This window comes from Macrotis lagotis, chromosome 2, assembly GCF_037893015.1.
Source record: "Macrotis lagotis isolate mMagLag1 chromosome 2, bilby.v1.9.chrom.fasta, whole genome shotgun sequence".
Classification (NCBI taxonomy): Eukaryota; Metazoa; Chordata; class Mammalia; order Peramelemorphia; family Peramelidae; genus Macrotis; species Macrotis lagotis.
In genome coordinates, this window is record NC_133659.1 from 88,296,488 (window position 1) to 88,309,285 (window position 12,798).

At 33.5% G+C, this 12,798-nt stretch overlaps 1 protein-coding gene across 1 annotated transcript in view; it reads left to right on the forward strand.

Annotated features, from left to right (window-relative positions):
* Window positions 1-12,798, forward strand: part of CDC73 (cell division cycle 73) — a 140,871-nt gene that overhangs the window by 28,197 nt on the left and 99,876 nt on the right. Inside the window, exon 8 of the mRNA XM_074222273.1 lies at window positions 11,862-11,960. Within this exon, the coding sequence (XP_074078374.1) occupies window positions 11,862-11,960 (99 nt within the window). The remainder of the gene's footprint in view (window positions 1-11,861; window positions 11,961-12,798) is intronic.

Consider the following 12,798-nt stretch of genomic DNA (forward strand, 5'->3'; position numbering starts at 1 on the left):
AGTCAGGAGGACCTGAGTTCAAATCTGGCCTCAGACACTTAATAATTACCTAGCTGTGTGGCCTTGGGCAAGCCACTTAACCCCATTGCCTTGCAAAAACTAAAATATATATATATATATATATATATATACATACATATATACATATATACATATACACACACACACACACACACACACACGCACGCACACACCAGTGAAATCACAGGTCTAGTTCCCTTATTCCTTCCAAAAATTAGTGGTTCCTCAAATACTTATCCTTTAACCCAGTAATTTAAAAGAAATGCTGAATTTTTAATTTTTTTTAATTTTTAAAATTATATATTGGTACCATTTCTCCCTTTGGGATTTCTCTGATTTCTTAATTGAAGTTAATGGGAGTGAAGTATCAGAATTAATTTTCTCTCTCCCTAATTTCTGGTTTGTGTTTCACCTCTTTAGTGAGAAACTTTATAATCAAGTAAAGATCTTACTAAACCAATTAACAGCATTGTAATATTCTTCACCTTTGATCTCCCATCTCTCTACTGAAAATCTCTACTGAATGTGTTTTTATCATGTGGTCTCTAGGGTGAGGATTGGTTTTTCAGTGATGCAGGATTCATTTTTGTTTTAGTTTTTTTGTATTGTATATAGAAAAGTTCCTTTTTTTTTACTTCATTATGGATCAGTTTATACAGCTCTTCCTGGGTATAAACTTCATTTTAGAACCATCTTTTCCATAGCCTTAATAATAATCTGCATTTAATTTTTTTTTTAATTTTCATTATGTAATGACTAAATTTTCCTGGAAAAAGTACAAAATCTTAAAATTTAGCCTCTTGAACATTTTATTTTTTATTTTTTTTTCCTTTAAGGCTATGAGGTTAAGTGTCTTGCCCAAGGTCACACCGCTAGGCAGTTATTAACTGTCCGAGCTGGATTTGAACTCAAGTCTTCCTGACTCCAATATTCTAACCATTGCACCATCTAACTGCCCCTCTTCAAAATTTGGATGGAAAAAACATTATTAAATTATGCATTCTTCCTTTGTCACCAAACATGACTTTAAGCATCCAAATTAATCAATAAACATGTACCTGGTATGTGTTAGTTATTCTGCCAGGTACTATGGATACAAAATAAAAAATCCCACTAGCATTTTGTTGAAAACTTACAAATTTCAGTCTCTGTCTCTCTCTCTCTCTCTCTCTCTCTCTCTCTCTCTCTCTCCCCCCCTCCCCCTCCCCCCTGCCTCTTCCTCTTCAGCTCCCATTACTTGTTCACATTCTTTGTATTTATTTGTATGACTACAAATTTGAGATGGAAAGGAAATGATTTACAATTCTAAGAAAAAGTTACAGTATTCTGATTTTTGATAACTAGAACTAATTATCCAGTATATTCCATTATATAGCTTTGATGCCTTTCTCCCTCTTAGTTACCAGTTCTTAAGATACTTACTATACTTACTAAGTTGTGTTGTCACAAATCTCTTCTGTATATACTTGTTGGCTTCTTCTTTCAAGCTTGATTTTCTGTATTGTTCTTTAAGGGATGTTTGCAAAGCAAACATAAATATTTATTTCTTGTGGTCTAGTTTTCTATATAGGAATGTTTCAAATGCTTCTCTTTTATTGAACATCCATATTTTTCCATTGGTGATTTGGCTCAGCTTTCTATAGAATTACCTTGGGTGCATCTTGCTCTCCTCTGGAATTTGGAGCACATTAGTCCATCTCTCCTTAGGTTTTTGATAAGTACAGAATAGTCTTTGTGTTATTAAATTTTACTTTCCCTTTTATCTTCTGATTGCTTTCATTGATTAACAGTGGAATTGTTTACTGTAGCAACTATGTCTTGGAGTTTTTAATAACAGGATTTTGTTTTATTTTGTTTTTTCTTGGAGGCAATTTATGGATTCTTTGGATTCACATTTTGTTTTCTGTGTTCATTAATTTGGGGCATTTTTCTTGTAGTATTTCTTGCATTATGGTTTAAGTTTTTTTTACTTATTCTTCTGGGAGATCTATGATTCCTAAATTGTTTAATTGCATATATTCTTCAAAATCAAGAAATTTAACTTGTAGGGAGTTCATGCTTTTGTTTAATATTGTTTTGATTTTAGTGGTGCTACTCTTTTTTAGTAATACCTCTGTATATTGAAGTTTTACTTGTTTCTTTTTTCTTTCCTCCTCTGTGCAAGTCACAAATTCTGTGTTCGAAAATCTTAGTTTCTAACCATTCAGGAACATCCTATCCTGCTAGTGTAGTGGTTTCATACTTGCTCTGGAATCCAAAAGACTTAACATCTCCTCAGGTGTTTGTTCACTTTTCTTTGTCTTGCAATATTTATTCATAGTTAACTGGATTTTTTTTTTTACCAGATCTGGAGAGCATATTCCCATGTGTTATTACTATCTTACACTTACACTCAAAGAGATAGTCTTTCTCAGATTTATGGTAATTAAGTCTCTTGTTTTTATATTTCTCTATTGCCCAGTTTCTTACTCCTTTCATTTAAGGAGGGAATCCCCTCAGACCTCAACCTTAAAGCTATCTGAGTCTCCTCCCATTCCAGATGATTCACCACTTACTGGCTTCAGGCTCTAATCACAGGTGATTTATAAGGGATTCTATTTGACCTCAACTAGATGCCAGTCTCTTACTTCAGACCTAGTGGAACACTGCCCACAGACTTCTACCCTGACCCTATTGATGCTTAATTCTCTGTCCGAGTCACATATTGTGACATGGACATGCTGTTGTCCTGGCCAGAGCAAGCTTTCTTAGGTGAGAATTAGCGTCTTCTAAACTGTTGTCTTTGTTTTCCCCCTCTCACTATCATTTCATTTATCTCTTACATTTTGTATCTTTTACTTAATTTTCCAACAACTCTTATAGTCAAGACATTTTCTTCTGGGACTCTGTTGGGATATTTTATGGAATTATTCTTATGAGTTGGCCTCTTGGACTTCTCTCAAGCCATATTATTTTTTCACTGTGTACATCTTTTCTTCTATTTATTATTTCTAGCCTCTTTGGATGGTTTGGGGTAAATCTAGTCTCTTCCTTCTGTAGGAATTCTTGGGTTTGAATCAATCTCCTCATGCATGAAGCTAGTGACTCAGCTTAGATTTTGGCCTTACCCTCCGTTCTGTCTTCTCACACAGTGTACAGATCCAAGAGTTGGACTGTGGATCTCTTGCTTTTATTGATTTGTCTATCAGATGTTTTCTGTTGCCTTCACAGAAAGCATCTACAAAATCTTGCCTGTTTTGTTTCTTCTGCTGATTCTGTTTTCTAGGATTCAGACCCCCAAAGACATGCTCCTACTTTTCCTACCTTTACTTTGTTTTTTTCTATGCACTCTGTGATCCCATGACAGTGTACTTATGGGTCCTCATAATGACACTTTGTCTCCTCTCTTCATGCCTTTGCACTAATAATGCCTTGCAGGCTCTTTCCTCTTCTCCACTTTTTAGTTTCTACAGTTATTTAAAGACTCAGCCCAGACCCCACTGTCTGAAGGAAGCATTTCTGCTTTGTCTCAGCTGTCATACTTTTTTCCTTTTATGTTCTATACTATGATTATATCTTCTAAATGTAGCCTTTGACATACTATTTCCTTTATCAGAGTGTATAATTCTTGAGGTCAGGGATCTTTTTTTTTTGTCTATCTTTGTATATATCTTAGCACAGTGCTCAGAAAATGATAGGCATTTAATAAATGTTGACAGATTGGTCCACATTATGATACAGTGATTAATGGTTTTTGGTTATTGTGAATCATAAAAACCCAGAACAACCAAAAGTTTTCCCAACATTGATTCAACTCTGCATTCTGAGCTAAAAATCCTACCTGGTCTTAATGTGTATTCTTTGTGATGCTGTAATCCTTTTGCTAATATTTAAAGTTTTTGTCTCACTATTCATTGGAGCTATTGCTCTGTAGCTTACTTTCTGTGTTTTGTTTCTTCCTGGCTTGAATATCCAGACCATTTTTGTATTCTATTTTTAATTTGTTTGTACTATTTCTCTATCATATTTGATACTGATGATTTGATTTTTCTTTATTAAAAATAAAATTAGTTAATGGTTTACTTATTTAATTTCTAAAATTTAACTTAATTTTTTTGGCTTTCCATTTTGTTCATGACTTAGAATTTCTAATTAGGCTTTTTTTGGGGGGTTAGTTTTCTAGCAGTTTACATTCCCATTTTTGTTGGTCTTGTAGATCAACAAGAAACAGAATTATTAGCTTTTGTAGCCTATATAATTGGTTACTTTTGGAACCATAGAGAGTCAACTAAAAAATAAATTGAATCAACTACGAACTTCAGGCCAGTTTTAGAGAATACAAAATAAGTCCTTAAAAATCATTAGCCTTTCAACAGAAAGAAATGTATTTGAGGGATGTTTCAAGGGTGAAATGGAGAACGACTTGAATGGGGGGGGGGGTGGAAAAAGGAATTAGTGATGCATCCAGGATGATTGGATAAAACACTTTATAGAAATAAAGCTAAATTGGGGGAGGTTAGGTGGTGCAGTGGATAGATAGATCACTGACCCTGGAGTCAGGAGTACCTGAGTTCAAATCTGGCCTCAGATACATAATAATTACGTAGCTGTGTGGCTTTGGGCAAGCCACTTAACCCCATTGCCTTGCAAAAAAAAAAAAAACCAAAACCTTAAAAAAAAGAAAGAAAACTAACTTAAAATAACTGAAAAAGATTTGGGCCCTGCTGCCTCTGTAACAGTATTAAATTGTACATAGTCTTTAACTCATTAATACCATAGTTTTTTATTCTCTAATAAGGCCTCTAATAGGCCCTCACTGTCACTACATAATTCTGTACCTCCCTTATCAACTCAATTTTCCCACTTTCCACAGGGTTTTTTCCCAAACTTCTAGTCATTCTATCTTCCCTATATTTCCTGAAAACTTTGTCTTAGTTTTACAGAAAAAATTGAGGTCTTCTGCTGTGAGCTCCTCTTCCTCATCTCCTATTCCTCAGTGCTTCCTGCTGCTATCTCCACCCTCAGCCCTGTCTCTCACAACTTACTGAGGCTAACTCCTTTACTTGGCCAAGCAGTTCTGTTCCATCCTGTTTCCTCCAGTAGATTGCTCATTCTTGTTATCCCTCCTCTTTTACTTATTTTCAATCTCTTCCTCTCTGTTGGCTTATTTCCTGTTTTCTACAAACATGCCCATGTCTCTCTCATCCTGAAAACTTACTTGATACTTCCATCCCTGATTATTAGCATCCTCTTATCTCTTCTGCCCTTTGTGATCAAATTCATTGAAAAGGCTTTGTACAGGTGACTCTACTTTCTCTCCTCTCACTTCTTAACTCCTTATAAATCTGACTTCCAACCTCATCATTTCATAATCTCTTAAATTCCAATTCCAATGACCTTTTCTCAATCCTTTTTTCCTTGACCTTTTTGCAGCCTTTATAAAATACTGTTTTTCACTCCTTTATTCTTTTCTTTAGACTTTTGAGATACCACCCATCTCTTGATTCTCATCCTACCTGTCAGATTGTTCCATCTCAGTCTCTTTTATTAGATCTTCTCCCAGGTCATTCCCTCTAAACTCTGTCCCATGGGGCTCTATTCTGGACCTCCTCCCCACCTCTCTCTTCCCCTCCCTTCTCATCTTTATTCTTGGTGATTCTCAAATCTGTCTGTTGTGCTTAATTTCGCTGATTTCAATTTTGCATCTCCAAGTGATTTTGAGACATTCTGAAGTAGTTTGCTTATCCTGCAATCCCCCCCCCCCCACACACACACACTCTTCAATCCAAGAATACTGACCTTGTTGTTCCTTAGACAAGACATTCCCTTTCTCCAATTGGGATGTTTTGTCTAGCAACCTCCATGCCTAGAATGCTCTCCCTCCTGATCTCCAGTTGCCTCCTGACTTCCTTCAACTCTAAGCTACAATGACATCTTCTAGAAGTCTTCCCCAACCTCTCTGAATTGTCGACCCTTCCATATTTCAGTTATTTCCTCATTTTCCTGGACATAGCATGTTTTTATTTATTGGTTTGTGTGTTGTGTCTCCCTTGGATTTATCTTGAGGGCATGAACTGTGTTTTACCACCAGTGTTGTTATTAGTTCAGTGCCAGCACACAGGAAGTACTTAAGAAATGCTCATTGATTGTCCACTACTCCAGAGAGGTGAAAAAAAAAGAGGAAAGTATTCTCTTATGTGGAAGATATTTAAGGTATCCCCTTTTGTTGTGACAATGAATTGGTTCTCATCATTTCGGGAATGGCTGAACAAAATTATGACATGAATGTAATGATATGGCAATAAAAAAAGTGTTACATAGAATGGATTTTGAAAAACAGGAGACAGATATGAATTTGTGTAGAGTGATCCAAACTAACTGAAAGAATAATATATTTACAATATTAATAAAGTAAATCAATTTTGAAAGACTTATGATTAGTGCTAACTAATTTTGATCATAGTTTTTACACTTTTGGGGCAGAAAGATATTGGATTTGAGGTCCTGAATAATGTATCTTCTTTTTTTTGTTTGTTTTTGTTTTTTTTGTTTTTGCAAGGCAGTGGGGTTAAGTGATTTGCCCAAGGTCACACAGCTAGGTAATTATTAAGTGTTTGAAGCCGGATTTGAACTCAGGTCCACCTGACTCCAAGGCTGGTGCTCTATCCACTGCATCACCTAGGTGCCTCTGAATAATGTATCTTTAGAAACAGCCAGTGTGGATTTGATGTGCATGAAATCCCCTTTTCAAAGGAAGGCTTTCATTGTGAGCATTGTGCCATGATGAGGAATGGTTATTTTAGTAAAAATAAATTGAATCTTTAAAAAAATGAACAGAATACAGCAGACAAAAGGAATTCAAAATGAGTCAGGAGCAAAGATTTTTAAGAATGTTTATGTTCACTTTAAAATATTAAAAAATTCAAAATGTACATAAATTGGATTTCATAGTTTTCTGGGAGGTCTTTTTCTGTTTGTGTAGAGATATATTCATGTTTTTGATGTTTATATTTTTAATAAAAGGAAATTAAAAATATGAAGAAAGCAAAGGGATGAATGTCAAATAGGACAATAAGTAAGCAGGTCTTTTTTTTAAGATTGTAAAGACATAAAATCTATGCATAAAATTTATTTGCTAACAATATCAAACATAGATAAAGAAATAGAACCCATAGGTTTGAGTGTCACTTAGGAACCCTTTTAGGCATTCTAGGGAATCTATGGATTAAAAATTGTGCCAACAATATAATGAAGCTAGCATATAGGGATGGATATTTTCAGATAACGTGATGTACATCCTCTATTTCATTGAAGAGAAATTGAGGGTTCGGACAATTTCAAAAATGTCCACATTCATTCAGTAAAGCAGTGGTGGAATCAGAACCCAAACCCAATTCTGATGCTTACATTAAGGGCAATAATATTTTAAATTTCAAAAGTTTAGAACTGGTATTTATGCTGAACTCTCATGAGTTATTTTATTTTTGACTGAACATCTTTCCTGCAATAAGGATCTGAGAATGTTAGCTCCTTTAGAGCAGGGATAGACTTGTTTGTATCTTTAGTGCTTGACTTTGCACAGAGTAAGCTATTAATGAATTTTTTCACTTATTCAATTCTATTTCATAGGGAAAAATTACTCCAAGGGTTATTTGTAAATTTGGACACTGTTGTCTCTGTGGTAAGAGTTTTAAATTATTTATTTACTTGCCTAGTTTATTCCATTACTGTCACCATCAGTTTTAAGGCAGGTTTACAGAATTTCTCTCTTTGGGCCCACTGCAATATGACCCAGTGGATGGAGTATTGGGATTTGAGCTCATAGATTTCAGACTCTAAGCCCAATACAGCATATATTTCAGAACCTTAGATATATATTATTTAAGTGATCTGAGAACATAATAGTACACCCTTTTTTAAAAATTTTGTGTTATTAGTATTCAAAAGTAATACACCAGTGTTGTACGCTGCTCACTTTTGTAGCAAAAGATTATTTCCGAGTTGTGGCTTATGAACTTAAACTGATATTGGTCATATGTACAGTGAAGCAAAACTTGTATGTTAAATCTTTTGGAAGCAGTGATATTCAAGTAGTGAATGAGAAAAACAAATGTTAAAATTCTCTTACTTTCAGTCTTAATTAGCACTTCAGACTGAGAACAACCACTGCATGAATGATTCTTTTTGAGCTGTAGATGGCAGAATTGTAACATGATTTTATTATTCTTACACTTAAAATTGCTTAATCAGTTTCAGAATTGTTTGGTAACCCAAATGTTAAATAATTTTGAGACCTTTTTTTTAAAATCCAAAATTTTACTTCATTCAACTGTTGGTTGGTTCTCTTCTGAACATTAATGTTTATTAAAAATCAAAAACAAATATTTTGAGTGATGCTTTGTAAGTATAATACTTTAATTTTGTGGTATTAAATATTGGTTGGATAAGATGCTATGATTTCAGATGAGCCTGTTATGTGGGTACTGTACTACCTTTCAGATTTGTAGGAGTACAGGATAGGAAATACATGCCTTATTTAAGAGATGTGATTAAAACATCTTATGCAATTTTTCAGCTTTTAAAAACATCCATAGTGAGTAGTTTTGTATTTTCATATTAAATATTCAAATGTAATATGTAAGATATGTAATAGCATTATAATATGGATATTCTCATAAAATTAAAACTCAATTCATATGCATTATTAAGTACCTATTGTTTTCAGGAACTATATTAATTCTAGGGACTCAAAGAAAGACAAAAAGATAGTCCCTGCTCTAGTCTCTCTAGGTGCTTATAAACTAATTTTTTTAAAATATAATTCATGTGAAAGAATGTCAAGTCTCCATTTAAAAAAATTTCTTTCAACTGTAGATAGATTCTTCCTGCATTCTTGACCTTCAGCTTGAATTATTGTCCAGATTAGTATCTTTTTGTATGTTAGTCTGCCGTTTCCCAAAAAAGATGGTTATTTAATCTTTGAAACTGAAAGAAAGGATTGCTTCTGTTCAACTCCTTTTCATTCAGATAACTTCATTCATCTCTGTTAGTAAAGATGAATGAATTCTAATTTTCTTTTAAAATTTTGTAGTAATAGGCTTTGAATGGCATTTTTTAAAATTTTGAATCTGATTTTATTATGCTGTGGAAATTTTTTATTTTTATGTTTCCTTTTCTTTTTAAATTTTTTTTCTAATAACAAACACATTTTTAATATTCATTTTAAAAACATTTGAATTTCACATTCTCTCCCTCCCTATCCTTCCCCCCTCATTGAGAAGTCGACCAATTAGATATCATTTATGCACATGAGTCATGCAAAGTTTTACTATATTAGCTATGTTAGAAAAGGAAACAAACATCAAAAAAAAGTTAAAAAAAGGTATTCTTCAGTCTACATTCAGACATCAGTTCTTCTCTGTAAATGGATAGCATATTTGAATTTGAATTATTTGAATCATTCTATTTCTAAGAATACTTACATCATTCAGAGTTAATCATCATATAATTTTGCTGTTATTGTGTGTAATATTCTCTGGGCTTTCCTCATTTCACTTTGCATCAGTTCATGTAAGCTTTTTATTTTATTTTTTTTAGGGTTTTTTGGGGTTTTTTTTTTGCAAGACAATGGGGTTAAGTGACTTTCCCAAGGCCACACAGCTAGGTAATTATTAAGTGTCTGAGGCCAGATTTGAACTCAGGTACTCCTGACTTCAGGGCCGGTGCTCTATTCATTGAGCCACCTAGCCGCCCTTCATGTAAGCTTTTGTAGATTTTTCTGAAAGCATCTTGCTCATCATTTCTTAGAGCACACTAGTATTCTGTCACAATCATATGCCTTATCTTGTTCAGCTGTTCTCCAGATGATGACTATGCCATTTCCAATTCTTTGCTTCCACAAAAAGTGCTGTTGTTAATATTTTTGTACATAGATTTTTTTTCTTTTTTTAAAATCTCTTTGGGATACAATGTGATGTTTCTGGGTCAAAGGTTATGCATGCTTAGTTTTATAACCCTTTGGGTGTAGTTTCAATTTGTTAGAAAGGAAGTCTGTAAAGCAGAGGTGGTGGAGAGGATTTATTCCAGTCATAAGAGATGATCAGTGCAGGAGTACCATAGACTGATTTTGTAATGCCATGTGTTAGGAACTAGCATGGAATGCAATTTGACTGTACCAAAGAATGTGGGAATGGGAGAGATATATCGATATTCATCTCTGTCTCTGTCTCTGTCTTTCTCCTCTCTCTCTAGCTATCTTTCTATCTCAAGTCTTCAAAGATAGGTTGTGGTCAAGGTTGTAAAGGGTTTTAAAAGTCAAAGAGAAGAATCTTTCATCTTAGATGCAGTAGGGAGCAACTTACTAGAATTAGGAGTTTGGTTATTATGATACTCACTAATAATAGTGATTAATGTCTATATACTTATTTACATATGGATATATATTTGTATGTATGTACATATATATATTTGTATATGTATATACACACATTAACAAATACAAAAAGACTCCCAAATACTACCTCCTTTTATTCTGACAGTAACTTTAGAAGATAAGAGGATTTTTATTCCCAATTTATAGCTGAGAAAAATGAGGCAGAACAGAAGCTGAAAGACTTTCCCAGAATCATACAGCTAAACAGTATCTTAGTTTGTATTTGGACTCAGGTCTAGTGTTCTATCCATTGTAACAGTTAAGAGTGCAAGTCATGGTAGTAACTCCAGTAATGATGGACAAATAAAGAGAGTGTCACATTCTTGGCAGAACCTCAAGTTAATTGTCATATTTAAACTCCCAGGGCTTCAATTGCCAAGTGTATGCAGATGAGCAGATTCAGAATTGTATTTCTAGTCTTACCTTTTTTCTGAGCCCCAGACATATATCTCTTGTTGCCTTTATCTGTTCAACTGACTACTGCATTCCTGAATCTGAGCTCACTATATTTTTACCTAAACTTGTTACTACTCCTTTACTCTTGACTTGACATCACCATTCATCTAGACTTTATGTTTGAAACCTTGAGGATAGCTGAAAATTCATTTAAGTTCATGATTCATCTAAGACCAGGCTCACATGAAAGCTACTATGTACTATGTATACTGAGATCACCAGTTAGAGACAAGTTTGATAAAATAAAAATTAAACTAATGATAACTAAGTAAAAATGAGAAAAACATGGAGTAAAGTGGAGGAGAGAACTGCAAGAATGAGAAAAGTGACTGTCTTCTCTGGAAAGGAGATAGTCAAATCCCTGTGGTCACCAGTCCTAAGGGCCTCACTCCTCTAGTGGAAACTGTGATATCTGAAGAAAATCATTCTCTTCTTTGGAAATTAAAAAATCTCTGATAACTTTATTGCTAATTAAAAATTGTGGGCTTTTTTAAAGTTTTGAATGCTCTCTGCTTCACCCCCCTTCCCAATACATTGAGAAGGCAAGAAATACCCTTGAAGTCATGTAAAACATTTCCATATTGTTGTGGAGTAAAAAACAAGGAAAAATAAATCTTGTATTCTGCCACAACATATCTGAATAGAAAAATCAGCTTGATAGTTTGATATAAAATTTAATACTGGTTTATAGATTTTGAGGTTTAAAAAGCAACCCTTAATTCTTTAAATATCTGGTGGTGGAAGCAAGTAGTTAATATTTAACAAATTGAAAATACCTTCTTACATTAGTTATAAACTTAATTCAGAATTTGTAAATTATTGCCCCAAGAATATATAGCACTATGTTGATGACATACTAGGGAAGACCTGTTGACTTAAATGTCATTTTTGAAGTTAATGTTGTAATGTGTAGCTCTTTGAAGTCTTTTTAATTTATTTTAATGAGATTAATAAAAGTCTATTTACATTATAGAATTTTGCCAAGAATATTTTTGCAATTCTTCAATCTGTAAAAGCCAGGGAGGAAGGACGTGCACCTGAGCAAAGGCCTGCCCCTAATACAGCACCTGTGGTAAGATTCTTTCTGTAGTTTGCTTAGTATTTTAATAAAAAAAGGCATATATCAAAAAGTAATACAAAATATTAATACAAATGATTGATCACTATCAGCTGCTTTGGTTTTAATTCAGTTTTATCTTGGAAAATGATATGCATGATTACTTTTAAATACATTAAAAATTCAATTGAATTATTGTCTTTGTAATAATCAAGAAACACCATTTCTTTGTACTTTTATTAGCACTAATATTTAAAGCTAAAACAATATTTCTGTTATTTGGGAAAATCTCTTCCCTGATTATTCATTCTTATTAATAGCCTTATCAACAAGTGGTTGATGTTTTCCAGGAATTTAAAAATTTTTTCTGTGGTTATGACTAGGAAGCCAAAGTTATTATTTAGAACATTTCAGTATTTTAATTAAGTCTATGTTTATTTTTCTAGACCTTAGAATTATTTGAAATGATGATTTTTTGCATATGTAGTAGGTGTGATGTCCAGGAGCATTTCATTTGGCCTGGTGGTTTGCATGGCACTGTAGATAAAAGTTATTAGCGTAGTTGAGTAAAGTAATAGTTACATATAATTCAGTTTGGTAGATGGTAGCTAGATATTTCAGTTGGATGTACTAGCGACCTATATCATAGGGTAGTCATAGGATTAATCACAGAAGTAATCTTGGGACTGTTTTTCAGATATATTTAAAAAAGTTACAACTGAAGCAAAGTCATTCCTTTAAAGAATTATGTGTAAAAAATTGTTTTATGTTCTTTTAACCTGATAATTCCTACTACACTGGCTAAAATCGTTTAATTCTGTTTTTGAGGACAGCTATGATTTTAAGCAAGAAA